The sequence below is a fragment of the Myotis lucifugus genome, unplaced genomic scaffold, assembly GCF_000147115.1.
Source record: "Myotis lucifugus unplaced genomic scaffold, Myoluc2.0 scaffold_330, whole genome shotgun sequence".
Classification (NCBI taxonomy): Eukaryota; Metazoa; Chordata; class Mammalia; order Chiroptera; family Vespertilionidae; genus Myotis; species Myotis lucifugus.
This window is the reverse complement of record NW_005871378.1, coordinates 163,322-180,366: the sequence shown is the minus strand read 5'-3', so window position 1 is coordinate 180,366 and position 17,045 is coordinate 163,322. Positions and strand designations below refer to the sequence as shown.

Sequence of the window (17,045 nt, the reverse complement as noted above, 5' to 3'; positions counted from 1 at the left end):
AGGAGGAAGAGTCTGGGAGGCCCCACTCGGCTCCTTTGACTGAGGCTCAGTTCTCCCTGCCCCAGGGCACCAGGCAGGGCCAGTACTGAGGCTCCTGGAGGAAACCTGTGTGCCCACTTGGGGGGCACAGACCCATGAGCTGCACGCCTGCCCCATGCTGTCTGTCCGCGTCTGCTCTCCTCCCCCGGCCCTTGGCGCCCGCACCATGCTGCCAGCAGCACCTCCCACCCCCTGGCCTGGAAACATGCCCACTGTGCTTGTCCATCTGCCCGCGCTGTTGTTCATTGTGGTGGAGCCCAGGCTGGGAGGCGGCGGGCTCCCGGGGCCTGGCCCTCGCTGTCTGCTCGTCTCCGAGCCCCTGGCCACCTCCCTCCTGGACCCACAGCCTCAGACGGCCCTTCCCCATTTTGCCCTCCACAACCTCCCCAACTGGCAGTTTTGGGGGAGGATTTTGTTTGTTTCTCTGCAAAAACAAAACAAAACAAAAAAACAAGAGCAGCATTCAGCTTTGTAGGGTTGGCTCTGTTGTGGGGGTGTGTTGTTCTCCTGGTTTTGTTTGGTTCTCATTTCTCCAGGCATCCGTCGCTGTGCCTCGTCACCTCACCTCTCTTTTCTCCTGCTCTCTCCTCCTCCACAGATGCCACACGCTGGCAGTTCTGACCAGCCCCATCCCTCCATACAACAAGGTTTGCACGTCCCACACCCCAGCAGCCAGTCAGGGCCTCCATTACATCACAGTGGGGCTCCTCCTCCTCCTTCCCAGCCTCCCCGGCAACCGCCACAGGCCGCTCCCAGCAACCATCCACACAGCGACCTGACCTTTAACCCCTCCTCAGCCTTAGAGGGTCAGGCCGGAGCGCAGGGAGCATCCGACATGCCGGAGCCTTCGCTGGATGTAAGTTGGGGTCCCCACTTGCCTTGGCCTGGGGCTAGGCCTGGCGCCCGAGACCTGCCCAAAGAGCAGGGCTGGGTGTTGAGGCTCAAGGCCCGGGTGGAGGAGGTATAGCTGTGAGGGGTTGGGTGGGTGGTGTGTGGGCCCAGGCAGCTTGTCTCCCCTGCCTTCAAAACCAGGAACCCCCACCAGGGGGAAGCCTCACTGAGGGTCCGAGGGTCCCCTCCCCTGCCTCCCAGCCCCTGCCCCTCGCCCCCTGGCCGCGGTCCTGCAGCCCAGCCTCACCCCACCTTCCCCAGGCCCTCACAGAGTCCCTCTGGGCCCGGTCCGGAGGCAGCGTAGGAGGCTCCTGCCCTTCTCCCCCTCCCCTCCCCCCCCCTCCGCCCACATTGAGTTTGCCATCTCCGTGTCTGCCACACTCTCTGGCCGGGGCAGGGGAGGGGCTGGAATGACAGCCCCTCTGTCTCACTGGTGTGTGTCTGTCTCCAGTTTCTTGTCCGTGTGTTATCCATGCCCTTGCTTCTGCTTGCTCCATCGCTCACTCTGAGACAGGCCCCTGGACGGGGTGCGAGGGGCCAGCCTCTGGTCACGGGGCTGCTGAGGCGGACGTGGGAGGCTGAGACTGTCTCCCGCCTGAGAGCTGAACGGCCTGAAAGATGGGAGGAGATGCTCGGAATGCTGGGGGCGGGCCAGGGCGAGACAGGAAACCCGCAGGACTTGCCCTCCCTCCACAGCCCAGCTCTAGCTTTCCAGGAAGGAGGCCTGCCCTCTCCTGAGCCGCTCCTGCCCTCAGTCCCAGCCCCGTCACCCGTGGCCCCGCAGTGTCAGTCTGGGGTGAATGGGTGCCCTCGCTGGGCGGTCACTGGGCGCTGCCCAGCTCTCCTCCACCAAGCAGGCCAGAGGGTGCCTTAGATTCACGAGGCCCCTATGACAGGAAGACTCCAAGGGCCTCAGGGTAGAGGGTAGGAACCCTGCAGACTCTGCCCAGGGCCGTGCTGCCAGCCTGCCAGGGGCCTGCCAAGGAGCGGAGAGCTCCTGAGAGCAAGGGATCCGGGCAGCAGGAGCTGCAGGGGCCGCCTCCATGCACTTGGGTTCCGCTGGGAGGCCCCTGGCCCTGCAGGTCCTTGGGGCAGGTGCCGGGGCCAGAGGGTCTGCTGCGAGGAAGCCTCTGCCCTGCCAGGGCCTTCCCAGCTGGTGGGCTTGAACCAAGCATGGGTGCCCCGACCACACGTGGCCACGGGCGTTTGGGGCCAGCTAGCACGGCTCGTTTCCCCTGTCGGGCCAGGACCCTGGGAGGCAGGCAGGCAAGGGAACGGGCATGGGGATGCCCCGTGTCCCTCACCAGCCCCTCAGCCGGCACCTCATCTGGCTTCTGTATTTCTCCTCCAGCTCCTGCCAGAACTCACAAATCCCGACGAGCTCCTCTCGTACCTGGACCCCCCCGACCTGCCGAGCAATAGTAACGATGACCTCCTGTCTCTCTTTGAGAACAACTGAAGCCCGCCCTCCGCCGGGGCCATCCCTCCCCACTCCGCTCCCTCCCGTCGTCCCACACACTTTCCCGCTGGGAGCCGAGTCCTCAGACCCTCCCCCCTGCCGTGGCCTCAGAGCGGAGGGGTGGAGGGTGCCCTGTGAAGGCTGTGGTCTGGAGCCGGTGCCCGGAGCCGGCCGGAAGGTGACCCTCACGATGGGAGCGCGGTGAGAGGACACCTGACAGCTTCCTGGTCCCTCCGTGTGCTGACCCCCGCGACCTCCAGTGGCCGCCAGGTTCTTCCAGTCTCCAAACTGTAACCCTGCCTCCCTGCTTCCTGGCCCAGAGCCTCCTTCTGTGACTGAGCCCGAAAGAAGCCCCCAGACCCAGGCGGCCGAGCCCTGGGGAGCAGTGACAGTCGGCTGCAGGGAGAACAGCCCGCCCACCACCGTCACCCACCACAGAAAAGCACAAGCCTCTGGGAAAGCCCACTCACGGAGGGGCCACGGTTGCCACTCGACCCCTGACCTCTAGCCAAGATACCCTGTAGACATTGTCTCAGCAAGCAGAGGAGGACACGATCCTGTGTTTGAGAGAGGGTGTGCCGTTCCTGCTTGGGGGCTGGTGGGGAGAGGGTCAGGGCCTCAGAGCCAGGACAGCACAGCAGGTGGCTCCACGACCTTTGGGCTCCGGCCTGGGAGGGCAGAGAGCGAGTGCCCGGCGGAAATTATTGTGCCCTTAGTTGGGGGCGGGGGAATGCCGCCCGGTGGTCAGTAGGAACGGCAACTTAAAACTGCTCCAAGCCACTCCTGTTTTTGAACAACAGCCTCAAGCTACTAAGTCATCTGGAGAAGAGAACATTGGACTCGGACAGCAAGCAAACCGATTCTCCCATGTGTGCTGTATCCTCCCTCCTGCTCCTCTCCCACCTCTCCCAGACTGCTACATGGGACACCCACTTCCCTCTCTACTGATGCCCCTTTGTCCCCCGCAGACGGCAAGGTGGGATGGTGGAAAGGCATGGGAGATGCTGGCTCGGGAGTGTGCAGGCTTAGCAGCAGGAACCCGGCATCGGTATCCCCAGCCCCCGCTGTCTGGCTGCCGATGTCCGAGGCTGCTGTGTGTGCTGGGGTGCGCCCACAAGCATCAAGGGTGTTTGCATGGCTGCCTCAGACACCGCGCTTGGCTGCCAGCCGCTCCCCTCTGTGTCCCTCTGCCGTCGAAAGCTCACCCCACACTCCTGCTGGTTCAGACAGAAGCAGCCTCTGGTTTTCCCTCCCACTCAGCCGACTGCTCTGAGTCTCCAGGTAGCTGTGTGTCCTCTGCTCCCTCCACCGCACGGCCTGGGACGCTGCTAGGCCGGCGGGTCACTTGTGTCACGTCTGTAAATTCGCTGCGCCCCTCCCTGCTGCTGCCTGGGGCCTCCTGCTCTCCTGTCCACCTGTGTTCTCAGTCTCCGGCTCCCTGGGGCGGGGCAGGGCGGGTGGTCCCAGCACTCCTCAGCCTCTGACCGGGACGGGCCTAGCTGTCGATTTCCAGTCACTACCAGCGGCCAGCACGAGGTTTCCGGAAGGAAAGCTGCCGTTGTCCGCTCCCACCTTGTTTCCTTTGTCCCGTTGTTGAGGTTTTTTCAAAAAGTGTGGTGTTCAGTATGCAAATCGATTATTTTAAGAATTGCTTTTGTAAATATCTTTGTGAATATTTTAGTATTGTCTTTGATAATCTTCAGCATTTTCATGACCTGGTTATAGCCTTTGCTGGTGTTTTTAAAATGCCTTGACTCAACGACAAAGACCGAGTCCTTTTTTTTAAAAAAAAAACACAAAAACAAAAAAGCAACCAGGGCTATTTGTACCGATGAAGGGACGAAGCGCAGAGGTGGCTGTGCCGTGAGTTAGAGACCAGGCTGCCCACTGGGAGAGCCAGGCCCAGGCTGGCGGGACGAGACGCACCAGGGAGCACGCGGCCGTCCTTGCCCAGTGCCGATAGCCCCGGCTGGGAGGCTGGTGGGTCGGGCGTGTGGGAATGTTCCGCCCCAGACAGACTTACGGACACCTTCCCTAGAAGTTCCTGCTTCCTGCCGTGTACTTTTTCCCCAGAGAGGCCTGGAGTTCGTTCTGGTTCTTGTCGGGGTGTCCCTGCTCTGCTCAGCTGACCTGCCCACAGCTTCCTAGTGCAGGAGGTCACTGCTCCCACAGCCGGGCTCCAGGCACCTCCTCCGCCCTCTCTGGGGAAGCCCGGCCGCACCCGAGGCAGGTTGCCCGGATCCCCTTTCCCACAAGCCCCCACCAGCAAGTTCAGCAAAGAGCCTTCCTGAACCGAGGTGCCGAAGCCCGCCCTCTGGGACGAACTCTTCCAGAGCAATTTGGGGGCCGGGCCAGGGAGCGAGGGAGGCAGGAAGGCCCCCGGGGCTGGGAAAGCCCCAGCTGGTGGCAGGTTCCGGGGCAGCCTCCCCCAGCAGGGCAATTCTGAGCTCAGGAGATGCTTCCCTGATCCTGTTTGGATGACCACTTGGAGCCATAAGTAACCTCAGCAAAAACGAGGCCTCGGCAAGCCCCTCTCCGCGCCAGGCACGCACCAGGCCACAGCTGCCACTCCACAGACGGACAGGGCGCCGGCGGCCGGCGGGGAGGCCCACGTGCAGGCAATCACCCCATCTCCTTGGTTTGAAGCTTTACCCATGTATCATGTTCCCTGTAACCATTTTATTTTTTGAGAAACGTCTAATACTTTCTCCCTAATGGAAGCCCTACACCCCCAGAGAGCTACATGTCTGCTCCCTCCGCCTGACCCACCCGGCAGGGTGATGTCAGCAGCAGCGACTCAAGCGACGTGTGTACATATGTAAATGAGAAATAGAGACATGTTAACAGATGCATTCATTTCCCTCGGAATGTGTATTGTTTTTATTTTACAAAACAAAAGGCTTGGAACTCCATCTTAACGTGAAAAACTAGATCCTGTTGTTAGCATTTGTGAGGTCTCTCTGCATCTGTCTCACTATGTAATATACTCTGACCCCGTGTGGAAAGGAATTTTCGTTCTGTTTTGTTTTTATTTTACCTACATGTACTATTTAGCTTCAGTGTACTAGTCCTGCCACCTGTGTATTTTTAGGGTGCTATGGAAATAATGAAAAGAAATGGGGATTTCGGAAGAAAATTGTAACCAAATTCATACTTTGTATAATTTTTGATATCATGATCACAGGTGATTCACACGTACACACACATAGACACACCCACCGTGCGGCCCGAAGTAACTCCCACAGAAATCTCCATCGTCTTTGTACATCGTGTACAATGCAGTCATTTCATACTTTAAACTGCTCAGAAAAAGTAATTGTGGTTTCTAGTCTTGCAAAGCTGTATGTAGTTAGATGATGTGACAACTTCTAATATTTATCTAATAAATATGTATTCAGATGAAACCTGTATATTAGGTGTTCATGTGGTTATTTTGTATTTAAAGATCAAATTATTTGACTATTGCTAGACATTTCTATACTCTGTTGTAACACTGAGGTATCTCATTTGCCCATGTTAATTTTTTTCTAAATAAATGGACAAAAATGAAGGTTTGGCGAATTAGCTATTTTGTGAACATTCAGGAGTGGTTTGGGCATTTTTGTTTTTGCTTTTAAACCACCACCCTGCCCAATCACCCTGCGAAGGAAAAAGAAAGGAAGCAGGTGGCTTGGTGTTGAATCGGAGGAGCCCCTGCCCTGGGTGCCCCTGGAAGAGGCCCTGAAACCCCGGGGCCAGGTGAGAGCCTTTGAGCCTGTGCCCTCGCCTTCTGGGCCCCTGTCTCAGCAGGCCCTGCCCCGGCGGTGGGACAGGCAGGTGGGGAGCGGGACCTGAACAGGGCCAGGGGTGCTGGCTGGGCTCTGGTAGCCAACAACACTGGGTTTTCTGGGTTTAAGGAACAGGAGCCTGTTCCCCATGTTTGGCCCCAGAGGGCGCTGTCCAGAGCATTTGGGAATGAAAAACCAAGCCCAGGCCTCAAGCCCTGGGTGTTGACTTACCCACGCCCTCTGTTGGCTGTCTCTCCACTGCCTAGTCATTCCCTGGCCACCCAGTTCAGCGCCCTCCCCTCTAAGGGAACCTGGGCTTTTCTCTCCTGTGACTGCACTTTACTTGGGCTTCTCTTGCTCCAGCCCCGCCCCAGGCCAAGGTTCTAACTATCCTTACAGCCTCCGCACCCGACACAACTGACTGCCCTCCCTGTGCCCACCAAGTTCAGGGAAGGGTGTCGGATTCCGGAGCCCAGCAGCCAGTTGCCGTGCATGCACTTAGCTCTGCTTCCAGCGGAAGCCACAAAATAGCGGCTGCGGCCTTCCCTCTGCAGGGCCTGGTGAGGGCGGGTCCAAGGATGGCACCCCACAATGTGTCCCCTGGCGTGTGGGGGACCACGTGTCAGGAGAGTGAGGTCTAACTGTGAGGAGGCGTGTGTGCAGCAGCGAGCCGGGGTGCAGGCTGCGGGGTTGCATCAGCTACTAAACTGCCTGTGGAATTCCCCGCCTCTGGGGCCTCTCCAAGGGCCAGTTTCTCTTTTTGGTGGGAGATGGAAGGTGAAGGACAGAAGGAGAAATGACATTAAAGTGGCATCCTGGCCCTGGCCAGTGTGGCTCAGTCAGTTGGGTGTTGTCCTGGGCACCGAAGGTCGCAGGTTCGATTTCCGGTCAGGGCACACACCCAGATTGTCGGTTCAGTCCCCAGTTGGGGTGCATCCAGGAGGCAACTGATCAATGTTTCTCTTCCACGTGGATGTTTCTCCCCTTCCCCTCTTTCTAAAATCAATAAAACGCTTTTTTTAATGGAATCCTGGTCACTGCTGAACCTCAGGCACTGCCTCCTGCCGGCCTCACAGGGCAGGAGAGGTTTTCTCTGAGCACAGACACTCCTCGGAGAGGAGCAGTGAGGGCATAAGGGAGAGCTTCCGAAGGCCCACCCCGTCGACGTGAGAAATCTCCAAACCTGTCGAGAATTTTTATGAGTTTATTTGAACCAAACTGTCAGCAATTGCAGGGAAGCAAAATCTCACCGGACTGAGAAAATGCTCTGGAAAATGGCAGTTTTGCTACGTATTTTGTGCATCTGAATCAAAGGGGAAGACATGTGGGCTTACATGACATTCACCGGTGATAGATTAGGGAGGCGGGAGAAAGAGCGGGGAGAGCTCTGGGACTGGATAAAATGTGACCAGGCCCTGCCGGTTTGGCTCAGTGGATAGTGTTGGCCTGTAGACTGAAGGTTCCTGGCTTCAGTTCTGGTCAAGGGACTTGAGGCAACCAATCCGTGTGTCTCTCTTACATCGATGTTTCTCTCTCTCTCTGTCTTCCCCCCTCCTTTCCACTCTCTCTAAAAATCAATGGAAAAATATCTTCAGGTGAGGATTAACAACAACAACAAAAAAAAACCGGACAGACACATACTACTTTTACGGGTGCAGGACAGTTAACAGTTACAGAGCTTAGAGATGGTATTTGAGTCACAGGAGAACAAAGAAGGCTGCTCTGGTGGTGGCTGTGCCCTGAGGGGTCTGGAAGAAGCTCACTCTGACATTCTAAAGGGATGCTATCTTAGATGCCATGACTTAGGAAGGTTCAATTTTACACCATCCTACGTGGTTGCTTTCGGTCTCTGAGTTTGTAAGGCCACCACGCAGGCCGTCCCTGAGCTTGTCAGGTTGAATAAGTGGCCCCCTGATCGTCCACACCCTGCCCCCCATGGCCTGGGAGCAGTGCTTCTCCACCCATCGCTGACTGACCTGAAAAATCAGTTTGGCGGGTTGTGACCAGCACTTGTTAATGAAGTAATCGAGAATAGAAACATCAAGAGCACCCTAGAAAAGAAGGGTGAGGATTGCATCATGAAACTCGGTGCAGGTGTATGTGTGTGTGTGTGTGCATGTGCGTGTATGTGTGCTGAATCATGACATAAAATTAACTTGTGGGTTGTGGTTAAAAACAAAAAGTTTGAATGTCATTGCCTTAAAGGCAGGAAGTAGGGTGGGAAAAACAGAAAAACAAGATGACCCATGGGCTGGAGGATGTGATGTGTGACCCCCAGGCTTGAGGGGAGGGCAGTAGGGGAGAGGGGGGAGGGGGAGGGAGCTGAACTCCAAGCACCCCGGAGCCAGAGCCAGGCCCTCTGCTGGGCTTTGCCCATGGACTTTTCTCCTTCCAGACCCCTGGGAGGAAGTAGCAGGTCTCAGTGGGCCGTTGGCATTGCTGGTTTCAGGTTCTGAAGCTAGAATGCAGGGGAGGTTTGTTATCTGGAAGGTAAGGGGACACACTGCCCACGCTGCAAAGCTTCCGCCCTGAGCCTCACACTCTCCCTCCACATAAGGCCATAGGGTGCTGCTGGGGAGAGGCACTGGGCCCCGCAGGTGATTCCAGGACAAACCAGGGTCTCCAGCTTCACTGACCTCAAGGCATGGTCTGTGTGCCCACCCACCCATCCCCCCCCCCGTCCTCTGCTCCAGCCTCCTGTTCAGTCATGCCCACCTCACGCTAAGCAGGTTACCCCATCACACAAACCCCACTAACTACCCCCCACCCACAAACCTGCCTGTATCCTCCCGCAGCCTTGTCTTCTTCTGCCCAGGCCCACAGGAAGTGGTATCCCTCCCCAGCCCCTGACACCAGCACTTCCTCTTCTGGAAGAACTTCGCTCCATCAGCCAGCCCCTCTCCTACACCCTCCCCTCCCCCTCCAGGTCCTAGCTGAGCTGTGGGCCCTGGTGTCCTGCGGTCTAACAGCCTGCATCCCACCCGCTGCTGCCCAGCCTCCCTGCTCCTTTTTATAAAGACTTCTCAACTGGGAAACTGCCCGGTTTACTGTCTCCCCTTGACCACCGTCGGCCACGCCCAGCGGCCTATGCTCTGAAGTTCCCTGACGCTTCTCTTGCAACAACACCAATGCTGCTTTTGGAGACTGGGCCTCACAGCTGCATTTGACTGCCGCCGTTTCTTCCTTGAAACTCTCTTCTCGGAGGTTCCATGACAACCCCCTCTTTGGGGCCTTGGGTTCTGCTGAGTCCCTCTGGCCATGCCCTTGTTGCCATCGTCACGGGTTCCTGTGGTCACTGGGTACTGCGGAGGCCCCTCGAGCTCTCCTTTACTGGTTGGCACCCATCCCTCCACGGCTAAGGGTGTTGGCTGCCAGCAGACAGGGAGGCACCCCTTCCAGGAGGCCCACAGCTAACGGCTGTCAAAGGTCAGCTCTTTGCTGCAGTGCGCTTAGTTCCAGAGTCTCCCCTGAGGATAAGATCAGGCTGAACTTCACCTGTGGCCACATAATTGCTCAACTGTTTCTCCTTCCTCTTCTGTCTCCTCCATCCCTAACCTCAGGTGTCTCCTGAGAGCTCTGCCAAATAAATCATGGGAATCTGAAGGCCTGTCTCAGACTCTGCTCCTGGGAACCGGACCAAGACCAGACCGTGGGTGCAGGGCCTGGGCCTGGAAGGCCTCGGGGATAGGATGCTGGAGGCGGGTCATTCACCAGGTGGGAGTGAGGGCCCGTCACGGGACGTAGTCACGTGCACGGGGTGGCCGTGCATCTGCTATGACTTTTAACCTGCAGTGAACTGGGATGGCTCACCGGTGAGGGGGCTGTGCCAGCGGGTACAGTGTCTCTGGCATTTGGGAGAGAAAAGGAAAGGATAACCATTAAGACTACAGAAGGGAGTGGCTATTGCTAAGTGTCACTGATTCATTAAAGAAAGGAAATTGCAGTCCCAGATCTCAGTCGGTGATTTAAAACAAAGCGTGAGGGTTTGGGAAAACCTCTTGGCAGGAAGCACTGAAACACGTGTGTCTTGTGCAGCCGGAGGGTAGAGTGACGATCGGGGAGAACTTCCCGTAGGAGTGGCAGAACCTCAGAAAGGGCCAGCTGCTCTGTTCAGACGGGTTTCCCAGGCCATAATGGCCCCTGGTAGGGAAGGGAGGCCCTCAAGATCTGGGCGGGGCCAGTTACACCAACTCATCCCCCTTGGCAAGTATCTGTTGCCAAGTGGAGGGTTCAATGTAAGCAGCTGACAGAAGGAAGTACCTCTGTTCACAGCTGAGGCAACAGTGGAGGTGGGACAAGCCACAGGTGACCTGAGCCTGCACTGCACTCCCAATGGCCCTGAAACACTGTGGTCAGAGGGAATCCTTCCAACAGTAGAGATGTGGGCAGTGCCTCTGGTCACCTACTTGGCATGGAGGGAGAAGTGACTTGAGAAAAGCATATGTACATACTCATAGGCAGTGGCAAACAGCTTCGCTGGTTGGTTGGAGGCCTGGAAAGAGCAAGATTAGACTGTCAGGGACAGGAGGACTCGGAAGGAGGCGTGTGGGTAGATTAGCCCTGGAATGCCACACTGGACTTCTGGGAGTTCCTGCCCACCCTCCCCCTCCTTCCCTGGAGACTGCCACCTGCCTCTGCTGAAGGGTGGTCATGTTTGGCCCACATGGCCAAACTCCCCTTGCCCTCAGCCAGCTAGACCAGGAGGGGCACATGCCCAAAGGCTTAGCTGACCAGTGACCAGTCATATTATATTTCTCACTCAAGAATTTGGCCTGAGCCCTAGCTGGTTTGGCTCAGTGGATAGAGTGTTGGCCTGCAGACTGAAGGGTCCCAGGTTCTATTCCAGTCAAGGGCACATGCCCAGGTAGTGGGCTCGATCCCCAATAGGGGGTGTGCAGGAGGCAGCCAATCAATGATTCTCTCTCAGCATTGATGGTTTCTCTCTCTCTTCCCTCTTCCTTCCTCTCTGAAATCAATTATATACACACACACACACACACACACACACACACACACACAGTGGGGCCTTGACTTACGAGTGTCCCGACTAATGAGTTTTTTGAGATACCAGCTGTCTCTCAGCCGATTTTTTGCATTGAGTTGATAGAGTAATTTGAGTTAATGAGCTTCTTAACGAGCTCCTTAACGAGCTTGGTCTCGGAACGAATTAAACTCGTAAGTCAAGGCCCCACTGTATATCAATCACACACACATACACACACACACACACACACACATCTATATATATAAAAAGCCAGCGACTGTAACGCCATCACAACCGGAATGACCAGAAACCAGAACACCACAGCCCCTTGCCCAGGCCGGCCCTGCCCTGAGTGGGGACCTCCACCCCAATCGGGGGCGTGGCCGGCCTGCAAACCACCTGCAGCCCCTCTCCCCAGTCTGCCCTGCTGGACTGATCAGAACCCTTCCCTAGGAATCTCTCTTCTAGACTACATTTTCCTCCTCTCTGAACCCCTTCCCTGTTAACTTTATTTTTTTAAAAAGTTTTTATTGATTTTTTTAGAGAGAGAGGAAAGGAGGAGAAAGAGAATGAAACATCGATGTTTCAGTGTCCTCCTACACACCCCCTTACCGGGGTGGAGCCTGCAACCCCGGCATGTGCCCTGACCGTGAATGGAACACGTGACCTTTTAGTGCATGGGACAACGCTCAACCAACGGGGCCACACCTGTCAGGGCGCTTCCCTGTTAGCTTTGCACTTAGGTGTAGCCATGTGATCGGGCTTCAGTCAATAGAACGTGGGCCTGACCCATGAACATACTCCCTTTGTCTTTCCCCATCTACCAACCTAATACAGAGAACGCCAGGACCTAGAGGAGGGCAGAGCTACAAGATGAGAAGAACCGGGGTTCGTAAGTGACCACACAGACGGTGTCCAACTGGGAACACCCACTCTGAGCTTGACAGGTGCATTGTATGAAGACACTGATAGTCCAGAGTTCATCTATTGCAGCAGCATAGCCCAGCTCACCTATCAGAGAGGGGCAGAATGAGGAGCAGAGTAATTCCCAAAAAGAAGGTGGTACTGTGCCCAGGAGAAGGGAGAGGCACAGGCAGGCAGGACATCAGGGCCATAGGTGTCCCATCCCCCATCAGACTAGCCTGGGCTTCTTCAAATGGTGGTGGCAGGTTCTGAGAGATTAAAAAAATGCACAAGGCTTTGTAAAGCTCAGAATTGATACAATATCATGTTTACCTCATTCCATTTGTCCAAACAAGTCACAAGGCCAGCCCAGATTCCAGACATGCAAAAATAGACCTCACCTCTTGAATTGGAGACGTTTGACGCCGCATTGCACAGAGATACGGAGGGAGGGAATTGCAGGGTAGACAGCTGCCGTCTACCACAGCCAGTTTCTGCCACATGGGTCCATGGAAGCTGACACAATCCTACTTTTCAGTCAACAGTGACTAGTTAGGGGCCAGCCCAGAACCCAGCTGGACCAATCAGAATCTTCCCCTAGGGTTTTTCATTCTGGTGCTAGGATGGAGAAATCTCTTCCTCTGGCCATGAAGCTGTGGGGATGTGGGCTTGGAGGTAGTTGGTTGCTATGTCTCAGACCACATGGAGAAGGAGGCCTACAGTCAGAGACCATGAGACTGCCATGCAAAGAATATCATAGAAGAGTGACTGAGAGAAAGAGGCAAGTAGCACGGAGACCCTCGTCCTAGTATTTCCCAGTCACACATGTCTCCCTCAGTTATGTGAGCCAGTGATTCATCTCTCTAAACAAATTTGAATGGGTCTCTGCCAGGCACTGTTCTAGCCACTGGAGAAACAATCTGACGAATGCTGCTCCTTCATTTTTGGTTGGCTTAAGCCCACAAGTGCTGCACTGATGGGGGCAGGATACATTCATGAAAGAGCCCTGAGAGAGATATAACTTGGGTGGGGCTAGTGTCAGCCATCCCCTCTCTCACTTGTGCCATCCTCCACCCAAGAAGAAGGGTGAATTTCCTGGAGTCCACAGAAGAGGGAACTTGGGGCTTTGTAGACTCCAGGGTCCAACTGGGTAGAGTCTCTGGGCCTGGTACCACAGCAACCATCCCAGGGCTGAGGATCATGAGGTCCAGCATCCTGGGCTTTTTTTTATTGTTGTTGTTAGTTTCTAAACCCAGAGTGCATGCTCAGAAAATATCATCCTGGCTGCACAAAGTGACATGACTAGGGTATATGTCAGCCAGGGAGCTTTGGGTGCCAGCAAGAGAAACCAGCTCTGATTACTGGAAAGAAAAAGGCATTTGTTGATAGGATGTGGGTGAGTTGAGAGGTTGAGAGGAAAGAGTAGAAAATGAGCTTATAACATATAGGAGCACTGCTCCAGCCTGGCTTGGGAGCAGAAACAGACATTTTATCAGGCACAGCTTTAGGGGAAAAAAAGAATGAATTATTTTTCCTGCCCTGATATCACAGTCTTCTATTGAGCACCTGATTGGCCAAGCTGACGTCACAGACAAAACTGTCCTCCACCTCACCCCACACCCACACAGACCTCTGAGGAAGAGTCGGGGGAAGGTACCTTAGGGTTTACATCAGGGGCCTGCAAATGACAAGTCCAGGACCAAATCCAACCAGGCTCCTGTTTTTAGGGCCTGTAACCTGAGAATAGTCTTCAGATTTTTAAGTGATAACATTTTAAATTATGTAAGTCCCTACATCATAGCCTCAATTTTGCCCCTTGGCCCACAAAACCTAAAAGTATTTATTTGTTTTAATATATTTTCATTGATTTCAGAGAGGAAGGGAGAGGGAGACAGAGATAAAAACATCAATGATGAGGGAGAATCATAGATCAGCTGCCTTTTGCATGCCCCACACTGAGGGGTTGAGCCTGCAACCCGGGCATGTGCCCTGACTAGGAATTGACTTGTGACCTCCAGGTTCATAGGTCAATGCTCAACCACTGAGCCATGCCAGCCAGACCTAAAAGTATTTATTACCTGGCCCTTTAAGAAAAACTTTGCAGACCCCTGGCTCAGGCATCTGGATACATTGATCAACAAAAACAGATGTAGAGGGAGAAAGACTTCTTCCGAAGGAAGTCTCCAGAGTGTTGTTAGGAAGAGGGAGAATTGTGGAAGGACAGACATGACAAAGATCTACATGTATGTGTGTGTGTGTGTGTGTGTGTGTGTGTGTGTCTGTCTTCAAATGGAGATGTCCCCCCACCAGCTCTGTGGACTTGGAAGAAACCCAGGTATTAAAGGGAAATGATTTGGACAGGCTGCCTTTCATTGCCGTTGTTAACAGGGTGGAATGGGAGCTCTCTAAACATCAAATAATTAAGGTGATTGTCAGGAAAAAGGTCAAGTTTATGTTAGAGGCACAACAGGATGTTCCTTACAGATCTGGGAGCCTTCAGCCACCATGTATGAAGTCTATCGATCTGAAGCCTCCACATGGGAAGGCCACATGGAAAGACCGCATAGAAAGTGAGAGCGGCCGAAACCGGTTTGGCTCAGTGGATAGAGCGTCGGCCTGCGGACTGAAAGGTCCCAGGTTCGATTCCGGTCAAGGGCATGTACCTGGGTTGCGTGCACATCCCCAGTGGGGGATGTGTAGGAGGCAGCTGATCGATGTTTCTAACTCTCTATCTCTCTCCCTTCCTCTCTGTAAAAAATCAATAAAATATATTTTTTAAAAAAGTGAGAGCGGCCCTGGAGCCCCAGCTGCTCCAGCCCCATCTGTCCGAGTCTTTCAGCCAAAGTACTAAACCTAAACCTGGGAGGAAAGAAGCCTTCGAGATGGCCCCACCCAGCTGCCATCTGGCTGAGCCAGGAGACTGCATAGCTGGGTCCAGTCAACCCCCGATCTGTGAGCAGAATCAGCGATTGTTATTGATTGAAACTGCTGTTCTGGGCGGGTGTGTCATGCACCACAGGTCACCAAGCCACCCGAGGGAAGGAATCATCTTGTCGTGCAGGATGTGCTGCGTCTGTCGCCATCTGAGAAGAACACAAGCTCAGGGATGGAGGGATAGGGTAGCCCTCGCCATCTTCCCACACCTCACCCCCAGGACCAGTACAGATTGGACCTCTGGGCTCCATTATGGGCGGAGACTCAGCAGGGCCCGGGCTTCACTATGGCTTTGGGGTAAGACAGGATGTCCCAGGAGAAGGAGAAAGAGCGTGAGAGGATGATGGAAGGATTGTGGAAAGATGGAGAAAGTGGTGGGAGGTGTCTGCTGGCAGCTTTTCAGAGGCCTGGGGAGGGTCCCCCCAAGCAGGCAATCCCATCAGTCCCCAGGGGCATGATGCCAGGCAACCAAAGAGAAACGGGCTGGAGAGGCTGAGAACGCAGGTCACAGGGAGGTCTCAGATACCCAACACCGCCTCCTGAAGGCCCAGCCTCGCCCCGCCCCTGCTGCTGCCAGAACAGACCAGAAGGAACACGTACAACCGGGAGCCAAGTGTCTGTGGGGCCCTGGAGACGTCACTGCAAACGGAGCTTTGAGCAACTGTCACCACCTGAGCATTAATCACACCTTCAGGAGGCTGCTTGCAGGTGCCTCTGCGGCTTCCCTGGCAAACTGCACACCCTGGGAGAGGAAGCCCCGGGGGGGACTGCACGCTCAGGTGTTTGTGCTCAGCTGGGCCAGGCTGAGGGTGAGGAAGGAGGCTCAGGGGACACTGCTGCTCCTTGACACTCCTGCCAGGTGCTGCCCCCAGCCCGGGTGACCCACAGCACCAGCCCCTGGGCCATGGTCCCTCCCAGTTCTGGAATCACTTCCTCTTGTGGGGACACCAATTCTGAGCCTTCAGAGAGAGAGAGAGAGAGAGAGAGAGAGAGAGAGAGAGAGAGAGAGGCCAGCTGAGTGACCTCATGCCTCTCAGGGCCTCAGTTTCCCCATCTGGGCAGTGGGCAGCCTTCCTTCTCATCTCCTCTTCACAGCTCCTCACCTGCTGAAGGGAAGGTGAGCAGGCAGATGAGCCCAGGGCTGTGGAGGGTTCTACAGGCTGTGGAGGGATGTGGAGGTGGAGTAGGCATCATCCTTGATCCCATGCCCAGGAGGGCTAGTCCTAGGTCCGCACCCCATGGAGCCCCCAACTTCATGGGGGAGGCACACCCGCCATCAACTTGTAAAAGTTTAAAGGGGTTAGTGTTGAAGCAGAGCATAGAGAGCCTGGCAGGGCCAGGCAGGGACATGGGCTTCACTCTCATTAAGTGCTCAGTTAGATTTGTTCACACAGACACAGACGTGCCACGGGGGCCATGCTGTGTCGGGGTTTTGTTTTTGTTGTTTTTGCTGCTGTATCTTCAGTTACTAGAATAGAACCTTGTGTAATAAATGCCTAATAATGACTTGTTGAAGGAAGGAGGAAGGAAGGAAGAAGGGAAGGAGGGAGGGAGGAAGGAAGGGAGGGAGGGAGGGGAGATGGAGAGAGGGAGGAAAGAAAGAAGGGAGGGAAGCAGGGTAACAGAAGGCTGTCAGGTAAACCAGACCACAAAGAATGAGTCAGAATGTGGTAGAACAACAACTGGGAAGAGACACAGTACGTGCACACGCTCAGAGGCACGCCAGCAGACAGCACATCTGGAAAGGGCAGAATTTCCGCTGTGCCTGCAGAAGAGGGAGATGACGTGGATGAATCTGGGTCTGGGAATCTGGGTCTTTACCCTGAGGACTTCCAGGAGCTATGGGGCGTCACTGGCTAATTAAACATGTGGGGGGGGTGTGTTAAACAGCTTTATGGAGATGCAACTCACGGGCCATGCAATTCACCCACTTAGTGTATTCACAGAGTTGTGAATCACCACAATCAATTTTAGAACACGTCATTACCTCAAAAAGAAATCCAGTGACCATTAGCTATCACTTAACCTGCCTGGCCTGTCAGCCTTAGGTAGGCACTAGTATACTTTC

At 55.0% G+C, this 17,045-nt stretch overlaps 1 protein-coding gene across 1 annotated transcript in view; it reads left to right on the top strand.

Moving 5' to 3' along the window:
* ZMIZ1 (zinc finger MIZ-type containing 1) overlaps positions 1–5,939 on the top strand; it is a 174,966-nt gene extending 169,027 nt beyond the window's left edge. Inside the window, exons 24-25 of the mRNA XM_023764400.1 lie at positions 515–895; positions 2,282–5,939. Coding sequence (XP_023620168.1) covers positions 515–895; positions 2,282–2,389 — 489 coding nt within the window. The 3' untranslated portion in view covers positions 2,390–5,939. The remainder of the gene's footprint in view (positions 1–514; positions 896–2,281) is intronic.
* Positions 5,940–17,045: the final 11,106 nt, after the last annotated feature.